The 16,355-nt window shown below is 41.3% G+C and overlaps 1 protein-coding gene across 5 annotated transcripts in view; it reads left to right on the top strand.

Annotated features, from left to right (window-relative positions):
• Nucleotides 1–16,355, top strand: part of COL11A2 (collagen type XI alpha 2 chain) — a 192,864-nt gene that overhangs the window by 140,708 nt on the left and 35,801 nt on the right. For all 5 annotated transcript variants that reach the window (XM_073598238.1, XM_073598234.1, XM_073598235.1 and 2 more), the window contains 10 exons: nt 434–487; nt 587–640; nt 797–904; nt 1,375–1,464; nt 4,795–4,848; nt 4,967–5,074; nt 9,099–9,206; nt 10,701–10,754; nt 14,000–14,053; nt 15,446–15,553. In XM_073598238.1, coding sequence (XP_073454339.1) covers nt 434–487; nt 587–640; nt 797–904; nt 1,375–1,464; nt 4,795–4,848; nt 4,967–5,074; nt 9,099–9,206; nt 10,701–10,754; nt 14,000–14,053; nt 15,446–15,553 — 792 coding nt within the window. The remainder of the gene's footprint in view (nt 1–433; nt 488–586; nt 641–796; nt 905–1,374; nt 1,465–4,794; nt 4,849–4,966; nt 5,075–9,098; nt 9,207–10,700; nt 10,755–13,999; nt 14,054–15,445; nt 15,554–16,355) is intronic.

Genomic DNA, 16,355 nt, shown 5'->3' on the forward strand with positions numbered 1-16,355 from the left:
TCGACAAACAAGCAGGAAATATGCAGACATTTTTCAAAGACAAAAGCACACACATGGTTTTGTGTTATAATGTTGTGCAATTTGGATAGGAATCACAATGCTGCTGTCTGCAGCCACACTATGCGGCAGTGCATAGCGCTGTTCTTGCTGTACTTGCAGCAGCTGTAAGAGAGACAATGCGGTGGACAGAACAGTCTGAGTGTCATCTTCTTAAGGCAGGAAGTGGAAACCCAGTGATTCTACTGGCAGGACCATTACACAGCAGTGCAGGGGTATAATGTAAAACAGAGATAACGGTCACGCTGATGTCAGGGGACTGCATAACATATGCAGGTTTATAATTTCCTTTTTCCTTTGAAAGTATATGACCCTAAAAGGAACAATTTACTAGACACCAATGCTACAAAGCCAATTATCCTTTCTTCTTTGGCAGGGTCCTCCTGGTAAAGATGGAATCCCTGGACATCCTGGACAGAGAGGAGAAGTGGTAAGTTGAACTGAGTATAAGAGATTAAAGTTGTTAAGCTAGTAAAGATGCTAGCCTAATGTAATTGGGTAATATTGTGTGGCTTGTTTTATTTTGCAGGGTTTCCAAGGTAAAATTGGAACCACTGGACCTCCAGGTGTTGTGGGACTACAGGTAAGAACCAGCAGAGATTTTAATTTTTTCCTTGTAGAAATCATAGCCCTCCATATATATTTTTACTTATAACTCTAGTTGCATGATCTGCCAAAATTGTTCTTTGATTGTTATAATATTAATATTGATATAGAGGACATATTTATTCTGAATTAGGGTACTGCAGGAGAATCTGGTCCTATGGGAGAGAGAGGACATCCTGGCCCACCTGGACCACCGGGAGAGCAAGGATTGGCAGGCCCATCTGGAAAAGAAGGTACCAAGGTAAGCAGCTTTTTGGTAAATGTTATTTTCTCAAAACAATATTTGACCTATTAAAGGCCACAGGGGAGTCAGTTTCAAATCAGTACAGTTCACAGTTTGGAGACCATTTCTATGAGACCTTTATGTTTTTTTTTTAGCATGTAGGGCTTGCTGGTGGAACACAATGAGAAAAATTTAGCCGCAAGAACCCAGGCTCTAAAATTGAGAACTTTCTGTAAACTAGAGTGAAGGTTTAGTCTTGTTTTGCTGGCTGTTGGATATTTTGATGTTTGGTAGTGCTACACTGCAGTAGAAGCCAAAAACCCATTTGGCTGTCATTAGTATAGTTTTAGTTTACGACTTTCATTGTCATAATTATGCCTTTGTTAGCCATCCTTTTTTTCTCTGCCATAATGTTTAGTCTGGATTTTCTGGTAGTCTTATCTTGTCTCTTCCTATTTCCCCACTAAATTTTCTCTTACTTGAAACAGGGAGACCCTGGAACCCTTGGTGTTCCTGGTAAAGATGGACCCGCTGGTTTAAGAGGCTTCCCCGGAGAAAGAGGCCTACCTGGTACACCAGTGAGTAATGCAGCACTACAAATTCTTAAATAACCTTAATATTAATGATTGTATATTATGTAATCACTTTAGTTACACAGTATAACACAAAAGGCATGCTAAAGACTTTTAATAAATAGAGATTTAGAAGTTAGGTAGCATCAAAAAGAAGGGGGTTAGATTGTGCAGACACTTTTTTTTCTAAATTATCAAATGCATGATTAAAAAGCACATCGTTTACCCATATAATAATGTTACGATTGCCAAATTCTAGGCAGGCATAAAGCACCTATATTGACGCACTTATAAATAAATGTAAAAATAATTAAATGCATTTTTAAATACAGTACCTGTAGAACAAATAGCTGGATTTTTCTTTCAATCTATTTCCTGCAATTCTCAACAAAGTAGGTCTCAGACTGAGAAAGGGGTGGTTAGCATTTGGAGCCAGTAACGCTGTGCCAAAATGCATAGTGCTGTCAGTCTAACACTGGCAGTTTGCTGACAGGAGGAGCAGGCAAAGCGAAAAGGTGTGACTCATCAGTGCACTGCTGCTTTTTCATTGTCCAGTCAGCTGGATGGGGGTGTGTCTTGGACCAAGCTGTACTGCCTAGCTGCAGTGGAGGTCCAAGACCTGCCTGGCAGGGGATTCTGGGACACAAGAATAACTTAACAGAATTATAAACCATTTGACAGGTAAGACAGTTAACATATATTTTAATTGTATGTTAAGCTGGAATTCAAGTGATTGTAAAACATTTTCTTTTTTTAATAATAAACATGTTATATTTGCCTGCTCTGTGCGGTGATTTTGCACAGAGCAATCCTTGATCCTTCTCTTCTGGGGTCTCCCGCCAGCGTTCTTGTGCCCCAATAGGAAGCCACTTTCTATGGGGGCACTCTTGTGGGCTCAATCCCGAGCCGCCCTGCCTGCGTTTATAGACACAGACAGCGTGGCTTGGCCCTGCCCTCTCTGCCTTATCACAGGATTTGATTGACTTCAGCAGGAGCCAATAGCTCCCATTGCTATCAGTCTGCCCTGTGAGGAGAGAGAGAGCGGAAAGAGACACGATTCTAAGGCACAGTGCTGGATCGAGATTGGGTTCAGGTAAGTATAAGGGGGGCTGGGAGGGATCCTGTGGCACAGAAGGTTTTTTACCTTAAAGTGATTGTACAGGATCGTTTTTTTCCTACAAAATAACAAACATTTTATGCCTTGTACACACGGTCGGACTTTCCGAAGAAAAATGTGCGTTCGGAGCTTGTTGTCGGAAATTCCGACCGTGTGTGGGCTCCATCGGACTTTTTCCATCGGAATTTCCGACACACAAAGTTTGAGAGCTGGATCTAAAATTTTCCGACAACAAAATCCGTTTGCGTAAATTCCGATCGTGTGTACACAATTCCGACGCACAAAGTGCCACGCATGCTCAGAATCAAGCAGAAGAGCAGCAATGGCTATTGAACTTCATTTTTCTCTGCTCGTTGTACGTGTTGTACGTCACCGCGTTCTTGACGTTCGGAATTTCCGACCAACTTTGTGTGACCGTGTGTATGCAAGACAAGTTTGAGCCAACATTCGTCGGAAAAAATCCGATGGATATTGTTGTCAGAATGTCTGATCGTGTGTACAGGGCATTATACTTACCTGCTCGGTTGCAGTGGATTTGCACAGAGCAACCATGATCCTCCTCTTCTCGAGTCCCTCTTCTGTGATCCTGGCCCCTCCCTCCTGTTCAGTGCCCCCACAGCAAGCAGCTTGCTCTGTGGGCACCCGAGCCGAGTCACATCTCCCTGTGTTCATTCAGACATGAAGCCTCGACACGGCCCCACCCCTTTTTTCCCTGATTGGCTAGCTGACTTTGATTGACAGCATCGGGAGCCAATGGTGCCACCTCTGTGTCTCAGCCAATCGGGAAGGAGATTTTCGGACGGCTGAGACACTCGTCAACATCGCTGGATAGAGAGGGACCTCAGGTAAGTGTTAAGGGGGCTGCTGCACACAGAAGGCTTTTTATCTTAATGCATAGAATGCATTAAGATAAAAAAAAAAACTTCTGTCCAGGGGCGGACTGACAACTCATGGGGCCCCCGGGCAATAGGAGATTATGGGGCCCCCGGGCAATAGGAGATTATGGGGACCCCAGGAAATTGGAGATTATGGGGCCACACAGTACGCACACACACACACACACATACAGTATACACACAGAGACACACAATATACACACACAGAATACACACACTGAAAAGATACTGGAGAGGTGGGGCAGCTATAATCTTGGGATTTAAAAAAAAAAAACACAGATTTTTACATACTGTCCCTGGTTTTATTGGGGCTGGCAACTCTGATGGGGCCCCTTAGTAGCATGGGGCCCTCAGGCAGTGCCCGAGTGCCCGAATGGTCAGTCCGCCCCTGCTTCTGTCTTTACAACCCCTTTAATGCAGAGATTGCATTAAGGTAAAAAACGTTAAGCCTTTAGAACCCCTTTAGTTTCAACTTCAAAATTCATATAAGGTGACCACCAGACACATGCATCACTTCAATGGGTATACACATTGAACACAGGAACTATTAATATTAAAAAAAAAAGACATACAGGTAGATTACCCGTGCAGCTGTAAGACATATAGCTGTTTCTTTATTTAGATGACTTGGAGACATTTTCTTTAAATATTTGATCTGCGGTGATCTGGAATGTGCAAATACATGTCATACTAGCAACCATGTAGTTCAACCAGATTTGCAAGAAAAAGTTATACCACACAGTTACTATTAAACTGATATTATCATTTGTTTATGACTGTTAGCCTCACAGAATATTGACCATTAGATATTTATTTTAGGCATTTATGCAGCACTTTTATATACTGTAAGTTCATATCAGTTCCTCACCCTATGACTATGTGCCTGTGAAGAGTGAAACACGTTGGTACTCTGTAGCACCAGGCTTGTTGTCTGTGCATCATTTTTAATGAACTAGAAAATGGCTTTTACGATGAGCAGCTCTTCCTTATCTTACTTTGGATGATCTAATTGCCCTCAAGAAGCTTACAATCTAAGGTTCCTATCCCACATGCATGCATACACACACGCACATACAAGAGTCAGTTTAGAGAGAAGCCAGTTAACCTACCAGTGTGGAAGGAACTTGGAGGAAACCCATGAATGCACAAAAGATCCCAGCGCTGCAAGGCTGAAGTACTACCCACTAAGTCACTGTACACACATCATGCATGCAACTGACATTTATAACATCTAGAAGTCTAATCTATGTATCTTCTCTTTATCCGCCTTTTATTCAGCATTACAGCTCTTCTTATTATATGTTGTCTTTGTTTTCAATTTAGGGTGGTCCAGGTCTGAAGGGTAACGAAGGTCCAGCAGGTCCAGCTGGCCCTGCAGTAAGTATTATTTTTTAGCATTTTTTTTCTGAATCCATGTATACCGACTAATTGTTATTGGCAATGCTACAAAGTATAGTTTAGTGAATGTTCATATGATGTGGACTTTATCTTGCAGGGATCTCCCGGAGAAAGAGGTGGACCAGGCCAAGGTGGACCAATTGGGCCTCCTGGACGACCAGGCCCTCAGGGACCATCAGGAGCTGCTGGAGAAAAGGGTGTTCCAGTATGTATAAATCTGGGTTTGAATGAAAGCCTAAAAATGTTTCCTGGATAAGATACACATTATACCGTGACCATCCTGAGCACTATAACTGACCACACATGTTAAATTTGCTCATAGGTCAGATTTTGGATAAATTGGCAGAAAGCATTTTGTCTCTAGCCCTCTTCAGAGCTCAGCAGGCATCTACCTGGATGATTGATCCTGGTGGGGAGAGGAGGAAATTATTGCTTAAATAGGTCTTTTGATTGACAGGAATTAATCAGGGGTCTCCAGACTTTCAAAACAAAGGGCCAGTTTACTACCCTTCAAGCTTTAGGGAGGCTGGTTCTGGGGGCTAGTAGGAGTAGAAAATTCCCTGGCATTGGTGGGAGTAAACAATGCCATAGACCTGGAGTAAAAAAAATATGACATCATTGGTGTCATTTGGAGTAATAGTGCCCCATCATTGGTGTCAGTAGGAGGAATAGTGCCCCATAATTGGTGTCAGTGGGATAATTAGTTCCCCATCATTGGTTTCAGTGGGAGGAAAAGTGCTCCATCATTGGTGTCATTGGGAGGAATAGTGTTCCATAATTGGTGTCAGTGGGATAATTAGTTCCCCATCATTGGTGTCAGTGGGAGGAATAGTGCCCCTTAATTGGTGTCAGTGGGATAATTAGTTCCCCATCATTGGTGTCAATGGGAGGAATAGTGCCCCATAATTGGTGTCAGTGGGATAATTAGTTCCCCATCATTGGTGTCAGTGGGAGAAAAAGTGCTCCATCATTGGTGTCATTGGGAGGAATAGTGTTCCATAATTGGTGTCAGTGGGATAATTAGTTCCCCATCATTGGTGTCAGTGGGAGGAATAGTTCCCCTTCATTGGTGTCATTGGGAGGAATAGTGTCCCTTCATTGGTGTCAGTGGGAGGAAAAGTGCCTCAAGGGCCAGATAAAGGCAAGCAAAGGGCCACATCTGGTCGGGAGCCACAGTTTGGAGACCCCTGGGATAGTTGAATGCCAGAAGTTGCTCTGGGATCATGGTGCAAACATATACTGTATACGAATGTCATGCACATCTATGTATTAAACTGTGGACACAAAAGATTGGTCTGCAGTCAGGTTATACAGACACTTCCTAACACTCTCTATTCTAGGGCTGACTTGAAAAAGGTTATCATAGAGAATAATAATAAAACAAAATATTTAAAGATAGAATTTGTTTAGTGGGAAAAGAGAACTACAGATGAGAGACAGGGTTAAATAGAGCAATTAAGGAGAGATAATTAAAGGGAAACTTTACTCTCTCAATAATCCTTATTTTGCTAGCATTAGTAAATAGATAGGAAAGTATATCATATTTACTTGTTGTAAACTTTTTTTTTTTACATTTCTTCAGTTACTTCCTGGTTTCCATGCCTAGGCAAGGGGCTTTCTCGACCAAGCACATCCTGCTGCCTGCATGCCTGGCCTAAGGGCGGATGGATTCCAGGAAGTAAATGCTACATTAATCATCCACACTGACTCAAGATGGTCACGACCAGAAATGCTAGGAGGTTGTTTTTCAAGTGATTTCTCAGCAAAATAAATCATGGAGACATGAATGGATGGGGGTGTTTGCTTTGAATATTAAAATTAAACTAAAAAGCGTTTTTGGTTTGTGGTGCTCAGATACAGTATAGTTCCATTTTAACCACTTCTTGAAAAATCACGTACATGTACGTCTTTTGTCTTTTTTCTGAAGTGGTTATACCGGGGTGATGCTTGCAGCTGCAGGCATCACCCGGTACCCATTTTTTGAGCCGACGGTCAGCTTTCTTGCAATTATAGCAGATGTGTCTAAGCAGCTGCTCAGCTGTTATTACAACAAGGAGAGGGAGGGGACATCCCCACCCTCCGCTGCTCCACCCGGGACCTCCCGTCCCACCAGGAGACCCGAGCCACCAACTGACACATCTGCCGGCTGGCCGGAGTCTTGAACAAACCCGGATTCAGCTTTGATCTGATCTCCAATGTAGTAACCTGGAAGCGACGTCACAACGTCCCTTCCGGTTTACTTGGCACCCAATGGCTCCATTTAAAAAAAAAAAATTCACCATTCACAAACGCTGATTTTGCCGCTTTGAATGCTTTGAGATGCAGAGGAGGGATTTGGAGTCTTTTAGACCCCAGATCCCTCCATAAAGAGTACCTGTCACTGCATATTACTGTCACAAGCGATGTTTACATTACTTGTGACAGCAATAAAAGTGATCAGAATTTTTTTTTTAAAGGGACAGTGTAAAATAAATAAATAAAAAAATGTAAAAAAAAAAAATTTAAAGCACTCCATCCCTCTGTGCTTACGCACCCAAAAAAATGCATACGTAAGTCGCGCCCGCTGCGTTCGCAATTATTTTAGCGCAAGACTTCCTCTGTAACTCTAAATAGCTAACCGTTAAGATTTTTTAAATAATCGCCTATGGAGATTTTTAAGTATTGTCGTTAGTTGCCATTCCACGAGTGTGCGCAATTTTAAAGCGTGACATGCTAGGTATCTATTTACTTTGCGTAACGTCATCTTTCACTTTATACAAATAAATTGGGCTAACTTTAGTGTTCAGTTTTTTTTTTCATTGAAGTGCATTTAAAAAAAAAAAAATATGTGTTTTAAAGACCACCGTGCAAATACAGTGTGATGTAAAATATTGCATCAGCCGCCAATTTATTCTCTAGGGTCTCTACTAAAAATATATATATAACGTTTGGGGGTTCTAAGTAATTTTCTAGCAAAAAATACTGATTTTAACTTGTAAACAACAAATGTCAGAAATAGGCTTGGTCTTCAAGTGGTTAAGTAGGATTACAATGATAAGGAAAATGATGGAAGAGATAATAATAAATGTTGAGGACTGGGAAACAAAATGTTCTACTAAAATGTAGGATAACAAAAGTGGGAAGAGAGAGCTCTTAATGAGAAATAGCATCAGAACAGTCCAACTGGGATTTAACAAAATAACAAAACATTTTCAGTGTATCTCTCCAGTAATACGTATTTACTATGTTGTATCTCTTTAAAAATGCTGCAAGCACAGAAAATCCCTACGAGGATCTAACTTTCTGTGCACTCTACCTGTCCTCCACTGAAATCTCATACAGTGTTGTCAGCCCTGCTCAGTTCTCCTCTGTGGACTACAGAACCCCCCCCCCCCATTTTATGGTGATTTGGGAGGGAGGGGAGGGGTGTGTTTTGTAGTCCATAACAGGAGTGAGAGGCCTAGGGTGACAACTCTGCTCGTTCAAAGATATATAGTACAGTGAGTTAATGTTGTCACCCAAGGAGAGGAAGTGTATTACTCGCAGGATGGACAGATGAAAAAAATCCTGGAATAAAGAAGCCTAATAAAGCCACCACATCTAAGTACAATGCAATATATGTTTTTTTGGGGGTTTAGATACACTGGACTGGGAAATGGGATTTGAAAGACTCGCTTCACCATTTAGAAAGCATCAACCTAGACCAGGGGTCTCCAAACTTTCTAAGCAAAGGGCCAGTTTACTGTCCTTCAGACTTTAGGAGGGCCAGATTGAGGCCAGTGGTAGTAGAAAATGCCTCAGGTGGTCAGTGGGGGGTAAAATAATTGCATAACGCCTGTGGGCAGTAGGAGGTATTGGTATTAGTGTAAAGAATAATCTCCATTGTTGGTGTCAGTGGGAGGAACAGCGCCCCATCATTGGTATCAGTGGGAGGAATAGTGCCCTATCGCTGGTACCAGTGTGAGGAATAGTGCCCCATCATTTATATTAGTTGGAGGATTAGTGCCTCATCATTGGTATTAGTGGGAAGATTAATTCCCATCATTGGTGTCAGTGGGAGTAATAGTGCCTTAAGGCCCAGATAAAGGTAAGCAAAGGGCCACATCCGTCCCGCAGGATGCAGTTTAGAGACCACTGACCTAGACTAAGGGTGTTTTAAATATTTGTCTTGACCATTGGAACCCCGTACTATACACATTCATTAATTGATTTTAGACCTTGTATACAACAGTGTTTCTTTGGTCTTCCAGGGAGAGAAAGGACCAATTGGGCCTGCTGGTAGAGATGGTTTACAAGGGCCCGTGGGTCTCCCTGGAGCAGCTGGGCCTCCTGGAATCTCTGGAGAAGATGGTGACAAGGTACGGTTCATGTATGAGTATTCTGTGTTCAGTCCAAATAAAAACATACACCCTCTATTTTCAAGTAACATTTTATTTGTTTGTCCGGTGTTCACAGTGTACATCTTTCTTGAGTTATTGGTTTTCTCTTGGTACTGATAAGTGGTTTTACTTCCTCATATGTCTTTATGTTTTCATTGTTATCACTTTCCATCATTGCTGTCAGTCCTCAAAATCTTGACAATAGGATAGTTATTGTTTGATTTTTTGACAGTGCATAAGCAACGCCCAATTATATATTTAGTAAAATACAGTTTAGTTTACTTTTGTGTTTCCTGGCTATGCCTAGCCTAGGAAATTAGGACAGTGTCTTAAATCAATATTTTGTAGTGCCTGTCATTATCATTAAGAAGATAGGTGGAGCAACGTAATAGTTATACACTATCATTTTTTTTACATAATAAACTTTATTAGGTAAGAGAGGTGAGAAACAGATGACATTTTCAAGCACTATATAAAGTGCAACAGTCATAATTCAATTTGAACAATTGAACACAGGAATAACAATTTTCCAAAAAACGAAAGAGGAAGTTTAGTGTATGGCATTTTACATTAGAATTGTACATTAATATAGCCCAAGGAGCGGTTAGCCTTGTTCATGTAATGGTTAAAAGAGAAGTATGGGGCCTGGTGTTTTTGCAGACTTATACTTACCTAGGTGGATGCAGCCTTGGTCCGATGCTGCATCTGTCCCCCGCCGGCTCTAACATTGTGAACTGAGCGATCGAACACTGCCGATCGCTCGGTTCTCAGAGCTCCGTGAGCAGAGAGCTGGTGACTGTCAGTTACCAGCTCTCTGCTCTGCCCCTCCCCCCTTACTCACTGGAGAACTGGGCTGTGGAAGGGGTGGGGGCGGCCAGCTCAGGCTCTCAGTGGCTCGCTGAGAGGCTGAGATGGGTGCCGGGTCAGGTATGTGGGCGGATCCTGACCCCAGTGTCGCGATCTCGCCCGAGCCTGGACCGGCTTTGTGACATCAGCCGACAACGGACTTCAAAAAATGAGTCATAGCAGTGAAGAACAAACTGCACTTCTGTGATCCACAGGAGAAGTACAGCCTAATGAGCTTTGGCTGTACTTCTCCTTAATTGTGATTGGTAAGTGCAATTACGGGTTCCGGGCACCCTGAAAGGCGCCCAAATACAAAAAATGTGAGGGGCAGTACGAGGGTAAAAGAAAAAGGAGGGGAGGAGAAAAGAAGAAAAAAAAAAAGGAGGGGGACTCTCTCAGTCCACCACTTTCATCCCCCCACCCATGACAGGAGAGCAAACCCAGCCAGGGATACACTCATCTGTTAACAGTTTTTTATAAAGAGTTCCCCAAATTACTCACTTTCCTTGTAGTAGGCCATGTTCCAGCTTAAACATTAGTTGTGCAGTATGTGTTTGTTTACCATGATATCATGTGTATATAGTATTCCTGTATTATTCATCTAGTGTGAAACTTTGTGTTTTCAAGGGTGAAGTTGGAGAGCACGGTCAGAAAGGAGGCAAGGGTAACAAGGGAGAGCATGTGAGTAGTCCTTCTTATTTTCAGCTACATCTGAAAAGTTCTTTTGGCCTACATATACTGTTTTCTGTTTTATGGCCACATGACAATGCTACATAAATGAGTTAGATGCATAGTAGTAGCTATTATTGAAATGTATGTATTTATTGGTACATTAAACTTTATTGCTAGGAGTCCAGTATTGCCATTTTTGCCACTCCTTCTTGATGCTAAGAAGTGAAACATCAGTATTGCCTCAAGTGTCTCAACATTCATAATTACCTTGTGCTATTCTATAGCACCTCCGCTCTTAACCCTTCCCACCTGAATCCTTAGCTTAATTTCTCTCCTTCTAACAGTTACCTGTCCCTTAGCGTGTAAATCCAACCTCTAAACCTTAACGTAAGTCCGGAATGCATCATATTCAATTAACTCCAGTGCCAGGGGCCTCTGTGCTGAAAGAAGACTGCTCTGAAAGACCATATCTCCAGGTTCCCATTGACAGATGCATCTGATGTGTGTCTTCATGGCTTACAGTCATCAGCACTAATTTCCTTCCTCAGAACTGAAGAGCAGTTGCTGAAGAATCTATTATTCCCAAAGAGTGTAGCTTAAAATACCTATATAATGATTTCATCAATCATTGGTGGACTAAAAGGTTGTGTGGCTGAAAAACCGGTTGCATGTTGGTCCATGTTCTGTTTGGATGGAAACTTTAGAAAGTGCATCTTAACTGACTACTTGATAAATTTGCAATAATTAAATATGACAGCCACAGAAAAAAATGCAGCTATAGAAATAGCTACTGGATACAATTAACATACACTGATCGTATATTAGACAAAACTTTTTTTTTGTATATTTGGATAGAATGGAAAATATGAAATTCTCTGTCAATGAAAATCTGGCCCATTACTTATCTCATTTCAACTCCTTGTCCATAAGTGCTATTAAAAATAGGTAAAGATAGTTCTCCTACTGTATGAGGCCAGGACCTACATTCCAGCCTTTAAGAGATAACCCATTCCTCCCACTATACATAACAAAGGCCTACATCCTGGTCTTACAGAAACAATTCACCCCTCTGTACATACATGACCAGGACCTGCATCCAAGACTTACAGAAGCAACTCATGTCTCTATCCAGTAGCAAAGCTTGGGGTGTTGTTTATGGGAAAAAAAAATCCATCCTTCCCTCCATATGTGGCTAGGGCCTGTATCCTGGCATCATTGAAAGCCCATGTCTCCCTCTAAACATAGCATCCTGCATCCCGCATCCCAACCTTATAAAACAACCACACAACCCTCCCTTCGTACATAGTAACCATACAGGGAATTAACCCTTCTCTGCACCCCAGCCTTTTTGACACAACCCATTCATCCCCAGCCTCCGTACATGGCCAGGGCCTGCACCTGGCCTAACACAATCAACTTATGTCTTCCTCAATAAATAGCCCAGCCTTACAGAAACAACTCATGTCTTACTGCATACATGGTCAGGTGTTGCACCCTGGCCTACCAAAATATCATATCTGTTCCTCCATGCATGGCCAATTCCTGTATTCTAGCCCTATGACAACCTAAACAACCCTTCCTCTTTACATAACAAAGGCCCTCATCACAACCTGATGGAAACAACCCATCCTTCATCCATACATTGCCAGGGCCTGCAACCCAGTATAATAACCATGCAGGGAATTATCCCTTCTCTTAATTCATACATGACCAGGGCCTGCATTCTAGCTTTTTCGGACACAACTCTTCAATTTCTCCCTCCATATAAGGTCAGGGCCTGGTTTATATGAAGGCAACTCATTCTCTCTTTCATACTTGACTAGGGCCTGCATCTCAGCCTTTTAGAAACAACTCCATAAGCCATTGCTTTTCAAAGATATAATGCCACAGAAACACTTAACTCCTCAGTAGGAAGTCAACTAATCTGTAATGTTAGGGGCATGGGATGCTAAACTACAAACTGTGTCCACCACTTGCTAGTTGACTTTTACCTTTACTCCCCCTTTTTTTCCCCTCTTTTCTTTCTCCTCTAACCGTTTTGCCAACTTTCTCTCTAATTTCTCTTCTCATAACCCCAGGCTCCTAAGTCAACTGCAAATTGCAGTTTATTCATCAAAATTATATAATAACAACCTAATCAAGGTTTCCAATAGTTCCTTGTCCTATTTATATGTGTCACATAGTATATTAAAAAATACTTGCACTGTGCTGTCATCAGACTGAAGGTTTACATGTGATTCTAGCTGCTGTGTTGTTGTGCTCGGTATATTGTAAATAAAGAATTTCAAACAATATTTCCTCTCACTTCCTGTCCTAGTGACACATGAGGAAAAAATGAGGAAATGAGGTCAAAAATTCCATCTGGGGACACAGACAACAATACCAACCTAACAGTCAATAGATGTTTTCAAGTCATGCATTCGATTTGAACAATGCTTCCTGTGTTCAGTCAGGGATTGGGCATTTTAGGATCAACCTTTAGCAACAACAAGCACTTTTGAATGCTGGAAACTTTGATTGTTAAAACACAGAGACTTTCAGACTTGTGGGAACAATCTTTGCGTGAGTGGTTGCTAATTGTTACCTTTTTCTACGGAGAAAAGGGAATGAAGCCACCTTCACAGGTGTGACACATTCACTTGTTGGCTGAGTAATGGAGAAGATCACAGCGGGTTCCAGGAATATTGCAATAGGACACACAGATGTAGGAATGTCTGTTGTAGTTAGTAAGGCCTTTCCTGTCCAGGGCTAGCTATAGTGTCACAGCTTCTGTTTATGGTGTAAGGGGTAGGGAGTAGGGAATGGTTATTGGTGTTTGTATCCCATTAAGGAGATTCTCTTCACTTCCTGTCATCTTGAAAAAAACAAGAGGAAATGAGGGGAAATCTCTCCAAAAAGAGAGAGAAATCCCCTTGGACAGTTCCCATTTTACCTAGATGTCATTATTGGAGGATTTCCCCTCACTTCCAGTGGCAGCTGTATCATTTTGGATTTGGCGTCACTTTCAGTCCCAGTAACATTGGTCAGGGAAGGTGAAATAAAAACCCAACAAAGGCTCTGTACATTAAATCTATAAAAGTGTAAATTATAGAGGAAATAGAGATGGCCCTGGATCCTGAATGGAGGCCACTGAAAGTTTAATTATGAAAGAACATGAGACATACATATGGCAATGCCAGTTTCTCTTTTTCACTTGTATGAACTGTATTTTTAAATATGATATTTTATATTTATGCTTTTCTGTTTTTACTCAGGGTCCTCCGGGTCCACCTGGTCCTATTGGCCCTGTGGGACAGCCAGGTACTCCGGTAAGTAAGATTAGGCTCTTTATATTATAATATGTATTAATTTAAGTAAGCTACATATTTTCTCAATTTGCGAGCACCGGTTCAAATTTACAGATCGCTGGTGACACAATCACAGTGTACAGTAAACTAATGTATATCAGGGAAAGGCAATAATTATGGTTAAAGGGACCAATTTCCTGGAAATCTAAATGCACTGAACACAGAGGGAACCAGACTGGATACACAATTAGGATTAGTTGTGAGCTGTGAACTTCTAGCCATAGACATGAGATTTTTTGGCCTGTGACCCTTTTCTTTCCCCATGAAGAAATGTTTTGGGTTTCTGATATTGTTATATTAAGACACAGGACCATGGGCATACATATGGTTAGGGTCCCACTGGAATTCTGGTATTCTTAACTGTGGATCCCACCTCCAGTAGATATATTTTCCCAAGCCTCATGTCTTGCTGTCAAGACCTCATGTCTTACTGTACAGTGTAGATGTTCCTAGCTGTGAATTTTTTTAAAAAGAAAAGAAACGCTGGTATTTTCTTCCCATGATGGAATTAGTGGTGGGCAACATGCATGATTCTGGCACAAATGTTATCATTAGCTGCCCCAAGGAGCCATACAATACATTTCTAATATTGATGAGAAAACAAGTAAATAATTGACCCATATCTGCCATTTTGCTTAGTCAGAGCCTCCAGTTGGGCATCACTGAGTTAGGTTATACATCACTAGTTGTAAGGTCCTTCCTTGCCTTGGTTTATATTCTAAATTTCATTTTATAAGCTCTATGTCCATAACTATGACGTTCTTTCTTGCCCTTAAAATTTGATCCCACCTAAGGCCATCCTTTTTCTAGATGTTAGATGTTCTTCTATAATTCAAAGTAGAACTTAATGTTTCACCATTTGTGTGAAAGGCTTCTAATAGCAAGGGCAGCATGTTCATTTTTTGCCTACATGGTAGTTTTTGCTGAAAAAAGTCTGTTTAGTTAAACTTTCTATTTTCAAAAATCAATTTTGATCTTGAAAGAACCCATTTTTTTATTTTCAAATGTATTTTTTAGCTTTTCAAGTGCATTCCTATTATACCGTGAGCTAAATAACCATGCAAGAACCAGCTTCAGTCATTCCAAAATGATAGAATTAAAAGGCTGTAACTTCAACCTTCCCTCAAATAGAAAGTTGTAGATAGTTTTCATTATTTGTACATGGTAACTAATTACCTTTCATATACTCTAAAAAAAAAAAGTCGACTTATTTTTAGGGTATGTGGAAACTACTTTCAGTCATTTACACTAAAAATGTTTTTCTAAAGGTCATTTAGGGATTATACATCAGAGAAAGCTTTTCACTTGGCTAAAAACATATATGATAAAAAAAAAATCTTTTTTTTAAATCAGGGTGTTGATGGAGAGCCTGGTCCCCGTGGGCAGCAGGGAATATTTGGAGCAAAAGGAGATGAAGGTACCCGTGGATTCCCTGGATCTCCTGGACCTATTGGGCTGCAGGTGAGATAAGAAAGGCTCCTTGTGTATAAATTCAGTAAACTAGGCTATGGCAGGACTCTACTGCAAAAATGTTTCAGGACCAAAAGTAATGCGATACAGAAAGAAAAAACACTATTTCCTTTTATTACCTCTTTTTTTATTACTTATTAGTATATTGATTTTGCTTCAGCGTATACAACTGTTTGCATTACCTCAAAAGGGACCGAAATGCTGAGAGACACATTTCATAAATCTTGACATGCAGCAGGCAAATTGTTGATATAGATCAAGGGCCTCTAAATGTACTAAACAAAGGGCCAGTTTACTGTCCTTAAGACCTTAGGAAGGACGGACTGTGGCCAGTGGTGGTAAAAAATGATTCATCTTTGGTCTAATGGGGGGAATAGTGCCCCATCATTGGTATCAGTGCAAGGAATAGTGCCCTGTTGTTGGTGTCAGTGGGAGGAATAGTGCCCCATCATTGGTATCAGTGGGAGGAATAGTGCCCCATCATTGATATCAGTGGGAGGCATAGTGCTCCATCATTGGTTTCAGTGAGAGGAATACTACCCCATCATTGGTATCAGTGGGAGGAATAGTGCTCTATTGTTGGTATTGTCATAAGGAATAGTGCCCCATCATTCCTATCAGTGGGAGGAATAGTGTCTTACAATTGGTATCAGTGGGAGGAATAGTGCCCCATCATTGGTGTCAGTGGAAAGAATAATGGAGTAGGTGGATAGAATGGTGCCACAAATGCCAGATATAGGCAAGCTAAGAGCCACATCTGGCTCCCAGACCTCAGTTTGGGGACCGCTGGTAT

This window comes from Aquarana catesbeiana, linkage group LG09 (genome assembly GCF_042186555.1).
Source record: "Aquarana catesbeiana isolate 2022-GZ linkage group LG09, ASM4218655v1, whole genome shotgun sequence".
Classification (NCBI taxonomy): domain Eukaryota; kingdom Metazoa; phylum Chordata; class Amphibia; order Anura; family Ranidae; genus Aquarana; species Aquarana catesbeiana.